Source organism: Ursus maritimus, unplaced genomic scaffold, assembly GCF_017311325.1.
Source record: "Ursus maritimus isolate PB19 unplaced genomic scaffold, ASM1731132v1 scaffold_12, whole genome shotgun sequence".
Classification (NCBI taxonomy): domain Eukaryota; kingdom Metazoa; phylum Chordata; class Mammalia; order Carnivora; family Ursidae; genus Ursus; species Ursus maritimus.
Genome location: NW_024423564.1, coordinates 7,324,702 through 7,340,483, shown reverse-complemented (window position 1 = coordinate 7,340,483; position 15,782 = coordinate 7,324,702). Strand labels below are relative to the sequence as shown.

The following is a 15,782-nucleotide window of genomic DNA, read 5'->3' as shown; positions in this document are numbered from 1 at the left end:
CCTTACTTTTAGGGAAATAATTGATGTTAGCATTTAATTAGTAAAAAATAGTAAATGAAAATAGGCTTCCCTGCACTCATGCCCATTATGCCTTTTATTTCTAAGGTAATCCTGAAGGCCCCAGCTGCCATTATGGGCATATGGGCAAAGGACTCAGGGATGGAAAAGAGAGGGCACAGCTCTCTGCTAGTTCTTTGGGAGGCTGGCCACATTTTAAGAGCATTTGGTGCCCTCTAAATCCTTGCAGGTTTGCCCAGAAGCTGTTATGTCATTCAGTGCAGGGATGCTGAGAAGTTGCAAGATGTCCCTGGATATTGGTCCCTGATGTTATCCCAGATCATTAAATGGCATTCTGTGTGTGTGTGTGTGTGTGTGTGTGTGTGTGTGTGATGAGGAAAAGGGTAGGTGGTAAGGGAAGGAAGGAAACTTGAGTTAATAAGGACTTTTCTGTACTCTTAGACTCATGTGTCATCTCATCCACTCCTCACAACAGTCTTGCAAGCTTGGTGGGGATACTCTCTTCACAGATGGGAAAAGGAAGCTCAGAGAGGTGACATACGTCTAATGTCACACAGCAAAAAAGTGGTGGTTCTATCAAAGGCTTAGTTGGTTGATGGCATGGTTTGAGGACATTCATCTATGACAGTGTGTTTCATGGCATGCTGCAAGGGGTGTGTGTAGAAAGGGAGCACTGTGACTAAAAAAGGTTGGGCAGTATTATGTTAGGCACCTTTATTGCAGAACTTCTCAGAGCCTTTAAAATACCCATGTGCATTGTGAAGCTTTGGAGAGGGACATAGAATGTGTTGTCACCCATATTTCTCCCCTCTAGAAAGTGGCATGTAATACCCAACTGTGGAGGTTCACTGGTGGGTGAGGATACTTCAACAGTGATGCCACAGATGAGCCATTGCAAACATGGTAGGGGCTTCCATGGGCCATTCAGTGGTAACGTGGTGCTTGGAGCTAGAAATGGAAAGCATAGTTCCCTATGGAGACTCTCCCACTCATCATCAGGACAGAAACCGCCCTTGAAAGAACCAGTCATTCCTGTTTAATGTTACTCTTTGGAACTTAGTCCCAGGCCATCTGCTTTCCTCACTCCTGTGTGCATTTTTTGCTCAGTGAGGGAGTTGGGAACATTCTTAGGTGGAAGTGACAGAACACTAACTGGTTCAGCTCTACAGAGTGCGAAATCTGGGGACTGGCAGTTGTAGGCCCTGGTAGCAACCTAATGATATCAGCAGCACTTTACATCTTTCTTTTCTTTCCTGAACCATGTTGGCCATTTATTTCCAGGCCTTTTGCCTGCAAAATGGCTGTCACAGCTTTAGGCATCACAACCGCAGCTGAAGACAGGAGTAGGTGTTTGGGTAGGTTTGGTCTTCGTAGCTAACAGGCCCTTTTCTCAAATGGCTCTGTCCATTTTTTAATCCCAAATGGAAAATATTTCCCAGTAGCCCTCCTTTGTCTCTTTGGTTGTAATGGTGTTATGTGATCACCCCTAGCTGCAGAGGCGTTTGAGAAAGACTTGGTTGACATAGACGCATTATCATCTCTGGCAAGGTACAGTGTTTCTCTGTCGGAGGAGTAGGAGGGGGGCTGGAAGGCTGATGATACCCTCTTTTGCCTGAGTCTCCTGAACAGATCAGACCAGAATTGCTCATGAATTCAGTCAGGGGCCAACCTTGGCTTTTCTTTGCTGCATTCTTCCAACCTCCAGTCTGTCTTGAGGCCCCATGGATTCTTTCTTCCTACCCTCAAGTGCCCCTGTGTTTGCCCTGACCATCTCTGTTGTGTTCTCTCCTGGTTCCCTCATAAGCCCCTTCTTACTGCTAGCAATCCAATTTTTTCTCTAAACATTTAACATTTTATTTTTAATATTAGACTGTAAATTGATATTTTTCTCTTGATGTTCTGTGATTTTTAAGCACATGTACCTATTCCCGTGATCACTATAATTGGGTTACATAGCAATGCTTTCTTGCCAAAAAACTCTTTTGTGTGTTATTCCTTTATAGCTGACCCCTCCCCCATCCATGACTCCTGGCAACCACTGATCTACTCACCATCCTTATATTTTTCTTTCTGAGAATGTCATGTAAAAGGAATAATGTGGAATGTAACCTTTTGAGATTGGCTTCTTTCACTCACATAGTAATACCTTTGAAATTCAAGTGTGTGTGAATAGTTTTTTTATTGCGAGTAGCATTCCGTAGTGTGGCTATACCACAGTATAAACAGTAGTTTGTTTATTTACCTGTTGAAGGACACTTGGGTTGTTTACAGTTTTTGCCTGTTATGGGTAAAGTTGTTCTAAACATTTCTGTATAGGATTTTCCCTTCATTTTTTAAGAAATTGTGGTAAAATACACATAACATTTATCACTAATTGTTTTTAAGTGTACAGTGCATTGATATTAAATGCAATCATAATGTTGTGCAACGATCTCCAGAATTCTTCATGTTGCAAAACTGAAACTCTTCTCATTAAACAATAACTTCCCATTTCCCATCCTCTGGCAACCACCATCCTACTTTCTATGATTTTGGTTATCCTTAGTTATCTCGTGTAAGCGGAATCATACAGTACCTGTCCTTTTCTGATGGGCTTATGTATAGGTTTTTGTGTGAACATGTAAGCCTTCACTTTTCCAGAATAAATGTTCAGTGCAGTTGCTGAATTTTGTGATACTTGCATGTTTAATTTCTTAAGAAACTGCTGACCTTTTCCAGAGTGGCTGTACCATTTTCTATTCCCACCAGCAATGTTGTAGGTCCAGCTGTCTGCAGAGTTTGAATTAAATTTCTGGAGAGGAGACTCTGGTAACTACTGAGTTAGATACTTAGAGTAGTCATCATTGACTGATTTGGAAAATAGTAACTACCACTCTTGTATTCATTCACATGGATACGGTAGAAGTGGAGAGAAGACTGAGCTCTCACAAAAGTAGGCCAGGGTAGAAAACCCTATAGGTGTCCACTCTGGTAGTAGTGTCCAAACCTGTGTGCATACCAGAATTCATCAGAGGAGCTCTTAATAATACACAGTCATGGGTTTCATACAGACCTACTGAATTGGAATCTGTATTTTTTTTTTTAAAGATTTTATTTATTTATTTGACAGAGATAGAGACAGCCATCGAGAGAGGGAACACAAGCAGGGGGAGTGGGAGAGGAAGAAGCAGGCTCCCAGCGGAAGAGCCTGACGTGGGGCTCGATCCCAGAACGTCGGGATCACGCCCCGAGCCGAAGGCAGACGCTTAACGACTGAGCCACCCAGGTGCCCCTGGAATCTGTATTTTTAACAGGGGTTCAAGAGAGATTTTAAGCACTCTCTTTAACAATTTCCACAGCAGTTGGGAATTGTTGTATTTTAAGATCTATAGTATTTTCAAAATGTGAAAGTTTTAGAAGCATATCATGTACTGTATAATAAATGAAGAACTTCCCTAGCTCTTCTGTTTTCCACTTAACTCTTTCCTTGACCCTATATTTATATTTTTGTCCCCTACCCATACTTAATTCTATTTTTAAATTTCTCTCCCCCATCTAGTTTTCTCTCTTTCCCCCTCCCTTTTCTTTTTCCATGTGCCGTCTGGTAAGTTACTGATTGCTCTTCTCTCTGTTCTCACTGCGTCCTGCAATTTTAACTTTCTTTCTAGGTTCCCTCTTCTTCCACCTTGTAAAGTGTTTGGTCTTCAGCATCCAGGGCTCATACCAAGTTATATTTATCCTATTTGGGCAGATAGATCTGAGTCTCTCTCACAGATCATCCTTACCTTTTAATGGCAGGAGTTTGGTGAAGGAAACTTTATCAGGATTTGGTGAAGGAAACTTTAAATTTTATGTTCAAAGATTGAAGTTCTTAAGGATCATTCTTACCAGTGTTTTTATTCTCCTCATATAGGGAAGAAGAGGAACGTTTGAGAAATAAAATTCGAGCTGATCACGAGAAGGCCCTGGAAGAAGCAAAAGAAAAATTAAAAAAATCGAGAGAGGAAATTCGAGCAGAAATTCAGACAGAGAAAAATAAGGTAGTCCAAGAGATGAAGACAAAAGAGAAGAAGCCACTGCCGCCAGTCCCTATACCAAATCTAATAGGAATAAATGGTGGAGACCCAGAAGATAATGACATAAGAAAGAAAAGGGAAAAAATTAAAGAGGTAATAAAACAGATTTATGATATGGAGTGGTTGTGGTATTTGACCGGATTTAAATATATATGAATTTTTATCATCTGTGGTGTCATACTTTGTTCTTGTTTGTTTTGGGGTCATGGTCATAGTTCAGATTCCAAGTTGGCAGTAAGGACTAGAGCTTTCTTTCTTAATATGGATTTTAATATAATTATTGGACACTTAACATTTTGATATAATGTTGTTTGGTTCATTATACCACCCTGTGTTGAGAGAGCTTTTGATATTCAACATTTTGTAAATAATGTAGACTATATCTGTAAATAATTTATCATTGAATAAGAAATTTCTGAAGTGTTTAGTTACAAGGGACTCTGCTAGATACTATGCACATCTCCTCATAAACATGCCTCTGAAGAATTAGCATTATATCTGCCATCTTTTAAAGAATAGGTCATGAAACCCTTTACCCATACTGCAGATATCTTCCAAATGGTCTCAAAGGATTGAAGAATGGGGAACGATTGACCTCAGAATTCTATAAATTATTTAATCTCAGAAGTCTTTCAATTTGTTATTCTAGGAATTACTTGGAGATAAAGAGAATGCCAGTGTGTGTGTGTGGGGGGGGGGAGGGCAGAATTTAGTGAATATTACAGTTAAGTCTTGTTAATTAGAACTCCTGCTGATTCTTGTTTGAGTTTGCAGTGGTACTGCCTGAGAAGAAAAAGATTTTGTCAGGTTGTAACAGCATCAGCAATTATTTCAAAGGGATTGTTTATCATAAAATAAGACCGTAAGTTTTGTTCAAATAGTTAAATATGTATTTGGATATATTCTATTAATGAACATGAAAGATTTAGCAGGTACTTTAAGCTTGGCCTTATGAATTATTGTGAGACCTTGACCTTGATGGAATCAAAATAGAGCTGTACTCTGATGTTACCTCAGCTCTGGAGTCTCTTTTATGTGCTGGCTGCTAAAGGCACTTTCTTTGGACCATATTGGGGAAACATTGATAGATTTTTTTTTTTTTTTAGATGACTGACCTGCTATTTTTTAGATGTCATTAGAATTTATTGAAATACTTTCTTACGTACATAATAATTCAAATAACGGTGTCTGTTTAGGGGACTCCCAAAACCACCCACAGCCTCAGTGATTTGTTAGAAATATTCCCAGTATTCATGGTTGTGGGTTATTACAGCAGTAGCATACAGGTTAAAATTAGTAATAGAAAAGGCCCATTTGACAGAGTCCAGGAGACACCAGATACAAGTTTCTAGCTGTCCTCTTCTAGTGGAGTGGTATGGACAGTGCTTAACTGTCCCAACGATCATGTGTGGTAAGGAAGTATTGCCAAACCAGGGAAGTTCACCTGAGCCTTGGTGTTCAGGGTTTTTCTTTGAGGCTCATTATGTATTCGTAGCTGACCTTAGTTCTCCCATGCCTCCAAAGGTCAGGCTGATACCATGTGGCCCAAGGCCCCCACCATAAATCACATTGTAAGCATAAACTGTCTGACGTGGTCCAAGGCTTCACTTGAACGAAGATACTCTCAACAGGCAGGATAATAAAATTTAGTGGTTATTTTCCAGGAGTCTGGCACAGGCCAAATCTTTCTTCAGGTTGTACAGGGTTTGGACAACCCAGACCTTTAGAGCACACCGTAATATCCAGTGTTCTTTCAAGTCAACATGAAACATATTAAGACCTCCTGTATAGGCTCCTATTAAACATTATGGTCACTGGCTTAGCACTCAGAGAAAGTTGAAACTTAAGCTTGTAGGGGAAGAAACTAACAAGAGGCGAGGTGACGCAAACTGAAGGATACCTGAAAGTTTTAAGAATTAGAGACATTGTTTACTTCTGAAGGCAGGGGTATAAAATTAAGTTGGAAAGGGATTATTTGAAAATTTTAAAAGGTGCTAACTCCTAGATCCCCAATTCTCCAGTTTAGGCATCCTAGCTGCTGCCTTCCCTTCCCCAACAGAAGACTACCTTTTAGAGGGATTAATTAGAGGAGGTCTGGATTTTGGGAATACCAGTTACGGCTGAGGGAAAACACAAAAAAGGTGGTTAGGGTGGAGGGGATTAAGTGAAAAGTGTCCTGAATATTGAGACCACTTTCTCCTGCTCAGCTCTCAGAATTCTGGCAGCCAGGTTTTTATATTCCACAAGCAGAAGATGGGAGGACTTCTCTTTGGGGAGACGGGCCCAAGAGAAAAGACTTACACTGTTTCTCAGTGAAAACCCCTGGGTTCACCTGTGCGCCCTAAGATGAGGCTCAACTCAACTTTTGCTCATTCACTGACAGCCTTTAATTATCTTGTAAGTACAAGAACAAACCAAAGATCACCAGGTGTTTCAGGAAATTTTCTCACATTAGAGAACAAAACAGATGGAAGAATTCAGGAATTTGGAGAATAGAGAAACAATACAGGGAGGACAAAAAAATAAAGAATTAACATCATTGGAGTGACAAAAAATGGAACTCATAAAATGAGAACAGTGAGTTATGAAAAGAAACATTTACAGAATATGAAGGTGCTCTTAGAAATTAAAAAATACGATAGAATTTTAAAATTCAGTAGAAGAGTTAGAAGATAAAATTGAGCAAATCTCTCAGTACAACAATAAGATTGAGAAAACAAAGTAAGATCAGTCAGGAACATCTAACAAGTGATTAGATGAGGAAAGTAGAGGATAAGTAGTCAATTTGAGAAAATTGGCTAAAACAAAAGAATGTGAGTTTACAGATGGAAAGGACCTACCAGGCATGGAAAAACAATGAGAGAAAAACAAAAAAAACCCAAAAAATACAAAAAAAGAAAAAAGACTCCTACTGAAATTTTAGAAAAATAGGCATTCAAAAACAGATCCTAAAAATGTACAGAGGAAAAAAAAAGGTTCCACTCAAAAGATGGGATTGTATATAATGGCACCTCAGATTCCTCAACCATAATATTGGAAACTGAAAGAGAGTGGAGCAATGGCTTAGAAAGAATTATATATTCAGCCAAATTGTGAATCAAATCTGAGGGTAAATTTAGTCATTTTTCTCAGATTGCTACTGGAAAATATGCTTCAGCACAAAAATAGGAAGAGAAGAGATTTTGGCAACAGGGGATCTGTCACTAGAGAGAGAAAAGGAAGGGTATTCTCAGGATTCAGAATAAGGGACTCAGCAGGGTGACTGCTGTGCTTGAGGCAGAGAGAACAGAAGTCGAGGTTAGAGCAGGAGGGATAGCTTCAGGAAGGATATATCAGGAGAAAATGGAACTGATAGTTTATGTGAGATATTTGATTATACTGAGAAAAGTTTTGAAGCTCAAGTATAATTTGGAAGTAAATTGAGAATTGTTACATTAAAAACCTAAGTAAACAAAAACCCCAAGCCCTCAGACAAGTAATTAAAAGCAGGAAAAACAAAAGTTGCATAAAGTAATATAATAATTACAAGAAAAATGGGTTGTTAATTACATCGGAAGGTTGTGGGCCAGAGAAATACATGTGAGGAAGTATATGTGGAGGTAGTGGCATAAAAGAGCTGAAATAACTATAGGGGAATATAGTACATATCTAAACCTTTTTTAAAAATCAAGAAATAGCACTATAAACTATATTCCAAAATATAATGATAAATAGAAGAAACAGGTGAGGGGCACCTGGGTGGCTTAGTCGGTTAAACAGCTGCCTTTAGCTCAGGTCATGATCCTAGCGTCCTGGGATCCAGCCCCATTTAGGGCTCTCTGTTCAGTGGGGAGTCTACTTCTTCCTCTCCCTCTGCCTGCCGGTCCCCCTGCTTGTGCTGTCTCTCTCTCTGAAAAATTGAGCTTTTTGAGACATAATATGTATAAAATAAAATGAGTTCTATTTTAAGAGTACTGCTTGTTGATGGGTTTTGACAGATGTGTATACCTGTATAACAGCAACTATTGTCAAGATGTTTATAATCTCAAAAACATTTTTCTTGTGCCCCTCTCTGGTCAGTCCACCCGATTCCTTGGTCCCAGGCAACCACTGATCTACTTTTAGTCATTATAGATTAAGTTTGTCTTTTTTCAGTCAAATGGAATCATAAAGTATGAAGGTATGTAATATTTTGTTTCTGGCCTTCTGGTTGGCATAATTTTTTTGAGATTCATCTATGTAGATTGTGCACAAAGGTCACTTTTTTCTTAATAATATTCCATTATATGGGTATACCATAACTTGTTTTATTTATTCACCTGTTGAACATTTGTTCAACATTTGTTCCAGTTTTTGGCTATTATAAATAAAGTTACTATGAACATTTGTGTATAAGTATTTGTGTGGGCACATGTTTCAGTTTTAATTTTGAGATTTGTCTGTGATCTGTTGCCAGTTAATTTTTTGTTTATTGTCTGAAGTAAGTAAGGGCTGTTCTTCAGTTTTTGCCCATAGGGCTTTTTAGTTGTTTCAGCATCGTTTGTTGAAAAGATTATCCTTTTCCTATTGAATTACGTTGGCACTTTTGTTCAAAATCAAATGACAAAATCAGTAGGTGTTGAGTCTCTTTCTGGACTCCTACCTATTCCATTAATCTCTATACCTACCTTAATGCCAATAGGACACTGTATTGAATACTTTAACTTATAGAAGCTTTGACATCAGGTTAAATCCTCCAACTTTGTTCTTTTTAAAAATTGTTTTGGCATTTCTGGTTCCTTTGCCTTTTAGAATTAGCTTCTTTATGAAAATAGAAGTTGCTGGATTTTGACTGGGATTTTATTAAATCTGTAGATGAATTGGGAAGAATTATTATTATTTTTTTTAAGGTGGGTTTTTTTTTTTTTTTTTTAAGATTTTATTTATTTACTTGACAGAGAAAGAGACAGCCAGCGAGAGAGGGAACACAAGCAGGGGGAGTGGGAGAGGAAGAAGCAGGCTCCCAGCGGAGGAGCCTGAGGTGGGGCTCGATCCCAGGACTCTGGGATCACGCCCTGAGCCGAAGGCAGACGCTTAACAACTGAGCCACCCAGGCGCCCCGAATTGGGAAGAATTATTAACAATATTCAATGTTCCACGAACATGTTACATGTATCCACTTATTTAGGTTTTCTTTAATTTATCAGCAGGTGTTTTATAGTTCTCAGTATATAATTCTTGTACATTTATTATTTTGAAATATTTCATGTGTTTGATGCTATTATAAATGAAATTATTTTTTAATTTCCATTTCTGTTGCTTTTTACTAGCATATAGAAACATATTTAATTTTAGTTTTCTGAGCTTGTTTCCCTGTTACTTTATTGAAGTCATATATTAGTTCTAGTGGATTTTTCTTTTTTAGGTTGCTTAGGATTCTCCTTATACATGGTAATGTCTTCTTTGAATAGAAGTACTTTTCCTTTTTCCTTTTTGATTTTTATGCCTTTTATTTCTTTTTCTTATCTCGTTACACTGGCTAGGACTTCCAGTACATTGTTGAAAATAAATGTTGAGAATGGACATACTTGATCTTGACTTTAGGGTTTAAGCATTTAGTCTTTTACCATTAAGTATGATGTTAGCTGTAGGTTTTTTGAAGATCCCCTTTTTTAGGTTGTAGACGTTTCCTTAGAGGTTAATGAGAGGTTTTTTGTTTGTTTGTTTTAATTATCCTGAATGGGTGTTGAATCTTGTCAGGTGCTTTGTCTACTTCTATAAAAATGATTGTATGATGTTTTTCCTTTTATAGTGTTCTGAATTATATTGATTGGTGTTTGAATGTCAAATTAGTCTTCTATTCCTAGGCTAAACTGTACTCGATCATTATGCAGTATCCTCTCTCTGTGGCTGGTTTTCGTTAAGGAATTTTGAGTCTGTGTTTTTGAGATATATTGGTTTTCAGATTTCTTGTAATGTCTTTGTCTGGTTTTGGTGTCTGAATAATGCAAGCTGCAAAAAAAAAACAACAAGTTGAGGAATATTTTAATGAATAATATACTGTTAATTGAATAGATTTTTGATGTACCACAGTCCACTATTAAATAATTTAGCTGTTATATAATTTTTTTTTTTGAAGATTTTATTTATTTATTCGACAGAGATAGAGACAGCCAGCGAGAGAGGGAACACAAGCAGGGGGAGTGGGAGAGGAAGAAGCAGGCTCATAGCGGAAGAGCCTGATGTGGGGCTCCATCCCAGATCGCCAGGATCACGCCCTGAGCTGAAGGCAGACGCTTAACCGCTGTGCCACCCAGGCGCCCCCAGCTGTTATATAATTAAATACTCTGCTATTGTGTAGCTTGGAGCTCTTTTGGTTGTGAGAAGTGTAGTTCAAACTAGTTGATATAAAAAATATTTATTAGCTTAGTGGCTCTAAACTGGGGCTTCAAGCTTGGGTTGGCTAAGTCCACATCTTATATGTTATTGTTAATAATACACACCTCTGTCCTTTTGTTGTTTAGTTTCTCCATGTTGGGAGAGTGTTAGCCTCCATCACCTTCAAAATGATATATTACATAGACCTTGAGATTTCAAATTGAGACAGTCCCTTCGTCTTCTAGTGTCTATAACAATATGCATAAAGGGACTTGATTGCTGCTACTTGAATCACACGTACCTAGTCACTTTGTTTAGGTCAGGGGTTGGCAAAATACAGCCTGCAGACCAAGTTTTTTTTCTTGTTGTGTAGACTGAGATTAAACATGGTGATGTGTGTAATCACACTGGTATAAATATTAATAGAATAATATCCTAATGTAGGAGATACAGGAGAATGGTTAAGGCTATAGTGATAGATGATCTAGATAGATGAAATAACAGTCTGTTAGTAATGTAAATTGATGGATTAAAATTTTTCCTTTCTCAGATGATGAAACATGCCTGGGATAATTATAGGATGTATGGATGGGGACATAATGAACTCAGACCTATTGCAAGGAAAGGACACTCCACCAATATATTTGGTAAGTTTACGTCTTCTAATTATATGTGAACTACTATATCCGTTTTCTACCTCCATCTTTAAAACAGAATTTAACTTTTTGTGTACTTTATAAAACCTGAGTATTTCTATGTAACAATAATTTGAATTATAAGTACATAATGTACTTTGTTTCTTTCTTCTTTTTTTTTTTTTTTTGCAAGTTTCAGTCAGGATTTAGTGATAGTTGCTTTGGAGTATACAGATGATGTGGTAGATTTTCTGTTGTCTTCTTTTTTTTCTTTTTTCTTTTTTTTTTTTTTTAAGAATTTATTTATTTGATGGGGGGGAAATCACAAGTAGGCAGAGAGGGAGAAGCAGGTTCCCTGCTGAGCAGAGAGCCTGATTCAGGGCTTGATCCCAGGACCCTGGAATCATGCCCTGAGCCAAAGGCAGATGCTTAACTGACTGAGCCACACAAGTGTCCCAGATTTTCTATATATATACACAGATGCTATAGTTATTTATCTGAGTATTTGAAGCCTTTTCTGCATTTTTTTTCTTTAGTATCAGGGAAGTTCAGTACCTATTATTTGTAATTTTTCTTTAGCACAGTTCTGATACTCCTCAGATTATAGAGGAGGAGTGGATGCCAAAGAAAGCAGTAGTGCTATGTATATATAAAAGTCACATGCCTACGGTGATTTGTTTGTAAGGTGAGTGGGTTATGTTGTACATTCACAGTTCCAAGGGAAAGATTACTGTGTGTGTGGATGGAGGTCTGGGGAAGAGCTCTGTTCAACTTTAGTTTGCTCTGACTTTCTACCTCTTGAGTTCACTCCACTTGTTAAACTTCTCAGTTTAAAGAAGTAAGTTAATTTACTTAACCCAAGGACAAATCTTGAGAATTATCAAGCTGTTCTTTATCGACTTCACCTTTTTCCCCCATTCTCTGTTTTTCTTGATATGATGGATATCTCTTAAGTAATGATAGGTGAAGGCAAGAAAGCAGTAATGGGGTAGGAAGGCACACATACTAGTTATTACTAATTGTAATGTGCCACCACAGTAATCTAAATAACATTTTTCTTTGTGATATTTGGAAGAATTTGGAAGAACTATGATTTCTCTTATAATTTGTTTATTGCTTGGTTATTTTTTGTGAAAAATAAAACGACTGAAAAGATGCTTTCTCCCAGGTTTGAGAGATGTTGGGACGGAGGAATAGCAGAAAATTTTCTTTTTGGTAATCAAAGACACTAGAGATCTTTTAATATATTTAAATTAGCATCTATCACTTAATGAAATAAAGCATGTTTCCTCAGCAAAGGTTACAGATAGAAAAGTTCCATTGCGTTGTGGATGCCCCATTGTGAGACCTTAGTGCAAGAAAGACATTATATTTAATGGTAATTAAGATTAGATACTCTCTTCAAGTAAATATTTCTTTATATTAAACTCAGTGGTAAACTGTAAGTCCCTTTAAAGGATTGGAGTATAAATGTGTACTGAAAATAAGAGTTGGATGTTAATTTTCTACTCATTTTTTTAAACCTTATTTCTCAGAACATCTACTGTGTTAACACTTACCAAAGAGATACAGGTCCTAGGCAAGGTAGTAGGTAAATAACATATTATTTAATCATTGCAATGACTGTCTAAGGAAGGATTGTTTGCTGAATTTAAATTCAGAATATAAATGAGTTTTCAGGTAACTAAAAATTGCATTTTGTATAAATCAATATAAATCTTTTCTTTTATCGAGCAAAAGGGGTATTTCTTTCTTAACTGAATGTAGTCTTGTTAAAATCCTAATGGAGAAGTTTTGACTTCTTCACTTTTTTTCTTTTTAAAAACAATAGCTTTCTTTTTTTATGAAGGATGGTTTTAACTTATGGTAATTTTTTCAGACTTCTTCAAATGTAAACTTTGTAGATTACTCTTTGGTTAGATTGGTAAATGATGACAGGGCATGGCAGGTTCAGATTATTGTCAGGTGAGTTCTTGCCAGCTGGTTATTAGAGCACTTAAGTTGATTTATTGGGTAAACTGAGAGTTGTCTGTGAGGTCCTAAAAGTTAAAGGAAGTTAGAGTTGGAAAGGGAGACTTTACAAAATGAGCCTTTTCATTCTGAGTTAACTAGGTACGGAGGCAAGGTTTTGCCAGTGGTCCTCCGTTCAGAGAGATCATCAAGTAAATGAAAGCAATTAAGTACATTTCAATAGAAAGTTTTACCTTCTTTGCTACCAATCTGGCAAGAGATCAGTTACTTTAGGGATTCTATAATTTGGTTTGTGAATAAGATTATTTTCCTTTAGAACAATAGTCATATGCACATTAATAGAAATTTCAATAGTATTTATATAGTTTATACTGCCGTGGACTGAATATTTATATGTTGAAGCTCTAACCCCTAAGTCATTATATATGGAGATAGAGCCTTTAGCAGTTAATAAAGTTAAATGAGGTCATAAGTGTGGGGTCCTAATCTGCTAGATAGGGCTGGAACCCTTAAGAGAAGAGGAAGAGACACCAGAGCTCGCTCTCCCCGTGTACATGAACCAGGGAAAGGTCATATGAGGACATAGGAGGAAGATGGATGTCTACAAACCTTCACCAAAATCTGGAACCTTAATTTGGACTTTTAAGCATCCAGAGCAATGAGAAAATAAATTTCTGTTGTTTAAGCCTCCTAGTCTATATATTTCATTATGGCAGCCCAAGCAGAGTAATAAATGTACTATATACTGAGGGCTGGTTTTAGAGATTGATGTGAATGAACTTGTTTTGCATTCAAAACAACCCTAAGAGGCAGGTGCTGTGGTTACTGTTTCTGTTTTACAGATGAGGAAATGAAAGCACAGTTAGGGTTAACTAACTTGCCCAAGGTCGCCCAGTTAGTAAATAACGGAGCCAGGATTTGAATCCCAGCAGTCTAGTGCCAAGGTCCCTTTCTCTAACCACCATTCCACACTGTTTCAGTAGATTCTAAAGACAGAAAAACATTAATTGCAGAACACAGGGAAAAAAATCCGTCGTGAGAAGAAAATTCTAGTGAAATGGTAGAGAAAGTGAAAATGCAATCTGTAGAATTTTCAGTAATCAAAATTAGGTGCTTGTATCTTTTTTTTTTTTTTTTAAAGGTGGGGCTCGATCCCAGGACCTTGGGATCATGACCTGAGCCAAAGGCAGATGCTTAATGACTGAGCCACCCAGGCGCCCCAGGTGCTTGTATCTTTTTTTTTTTTTTAAAGGTGGGGCTCGATCCCAGGACCTTGGGATCATGACCTGAGCCAAAGGCAGATGCTTAATGACTGAGCCACCCAGGCGCCCCAGGTGCTTGTATCTTTTATTAAAAATTTTGAGTGGTTACAATTTTTTCCCACCAAATAAGCTAAGTAGGAATGGATCCTTTATTATTTGTTTTATATTTTTAGGTACACAGTTAGTTTATTAAAGGATTAATATTCTTTTTCTTATTCTTTTTTGCATCTCATATCCTTGCTGCTGAGTATGGTTTGGAAGTTTAAAAAAAAATCTTTTTCTTTTTCTTTTCTTTTTTTTTTTTTTACTTTCTCGTTGTTTAAATAGAAGAAGTCTAACCAATAGGTAATCGTTCTGAGTGTCTCATTTGACATCCCAAATTCAGAGTGCCTTTACGGAGTCAGAATCTTAGAGTCGAAAGGAACTTTAAGTTTTAAAGTCTGTACTCTTCTATTATGGAACATATAGGCAGGTATTGAACATGTAGGCAAGTGTTGAAACTTACAGTATTTGAGATTATATGGAAAACAACTTAAAATGTGTCCTTTTCCATTTTATTAGCTTAAATATGAAAAAAAATTATATAGTAACCGAAATCAGTGCTCCTCTGACTTCTAATAGCTAGCCCTTGGCATTATATGATTCTTTATGTGCAGGTAACAGAAAACCCATTTCAAAATGACTTAAACTAAAAGAAATTTAATCAGCTGAGTGAAGTCCTAGCATAGACTGGAGTCCAGCTAAGCTTTTTCTTTATGTCTTTTGTCTGTTTTTCTCTGTGTATTGGTATCTTCAGACTGGCTTCTTAGCAGGATGGCTGCCTCAGCTCGAAGCTTTATATGTTCATATTACCACATCTGTACAAAAGAGAACACTGTAGAGAAGGGAGCACTTGGGTTTCTTAGAAACTTCATCGAAAAGACTCGTTGTTTCTTGTCTCTAATTGGCTTTTGTGCCCATCCTCAAACCAAATGCTGTTCCCAGAAGGGTAGCATTATTGCTTTGGTTTTGCCCAGTTAAGGCAAACTCCTAGAGCTAGTGAGTGCAAAGAAGGAAATGTTGCTGGATGTAAATTAGCACTGGTATTAATTATTCCAGTGGAGATTCATGGAATGAATTCTGTTTACTTAGACATTGTGGAGAATAAAAAGAGTTTTATTATGGATAGGTCTTTTGTATTTAAAAGAAAGAATTTTGATTTGGAAAAGAGTGTTACTAACTTTGCAGTGCTTTTTGAAGTGTGCTTTTATTTTCTGTATGTGTGTCTATGTGTCTGTATGTTTGTGTGTGTATAAATTCTTTCCTTCTATTTCCAACTTAACTGGGGTATGACTTCTAATATTTTGTTTAGGATTTTGCATTTCTACTTTGCATTCATATTCTGTACTTTTCTTCCATTATCTCTGTCTTGTTTTGGTTTGAGGGTAATGCTGGCCTCATAAAATGAATTTGGAAGCGTTCTCTGCTCTTCAGATTTCTGGAAGAAATTGTTTAACATTGATTTT

At 37.2% G+C, this 15,782-nt stretch overlaps 1 protein-coding gene across 2 annotated transcripts in view; it reads left to right on the top strand.

Annotated features, from left to right (window-relative positions):
- The window catches only part of MAN1A2 (mannosidase alpha class 1A member 2), a 186,742-nt gene that overhangs the window by 35,442 nt on the left and 135,518 nt on the right, over positions 1-15,782 (top strand). For both annotated transcript variants that reach the window (XM_008710367.2, XM_008710368.2), the window contains exons 2-3: positions 3,911-4,166; positions 10,960-11,056. In XM_008710367.2, the coding sequence (XP_008708589.1) occupies positions 3,911-4,166; positions 10,960-11,056 (353 nt within the window). The remainder of the gene's footprint in view (positions 1-3,910; positions 4,167-10,959; positions 11,057-15,782) is intronic.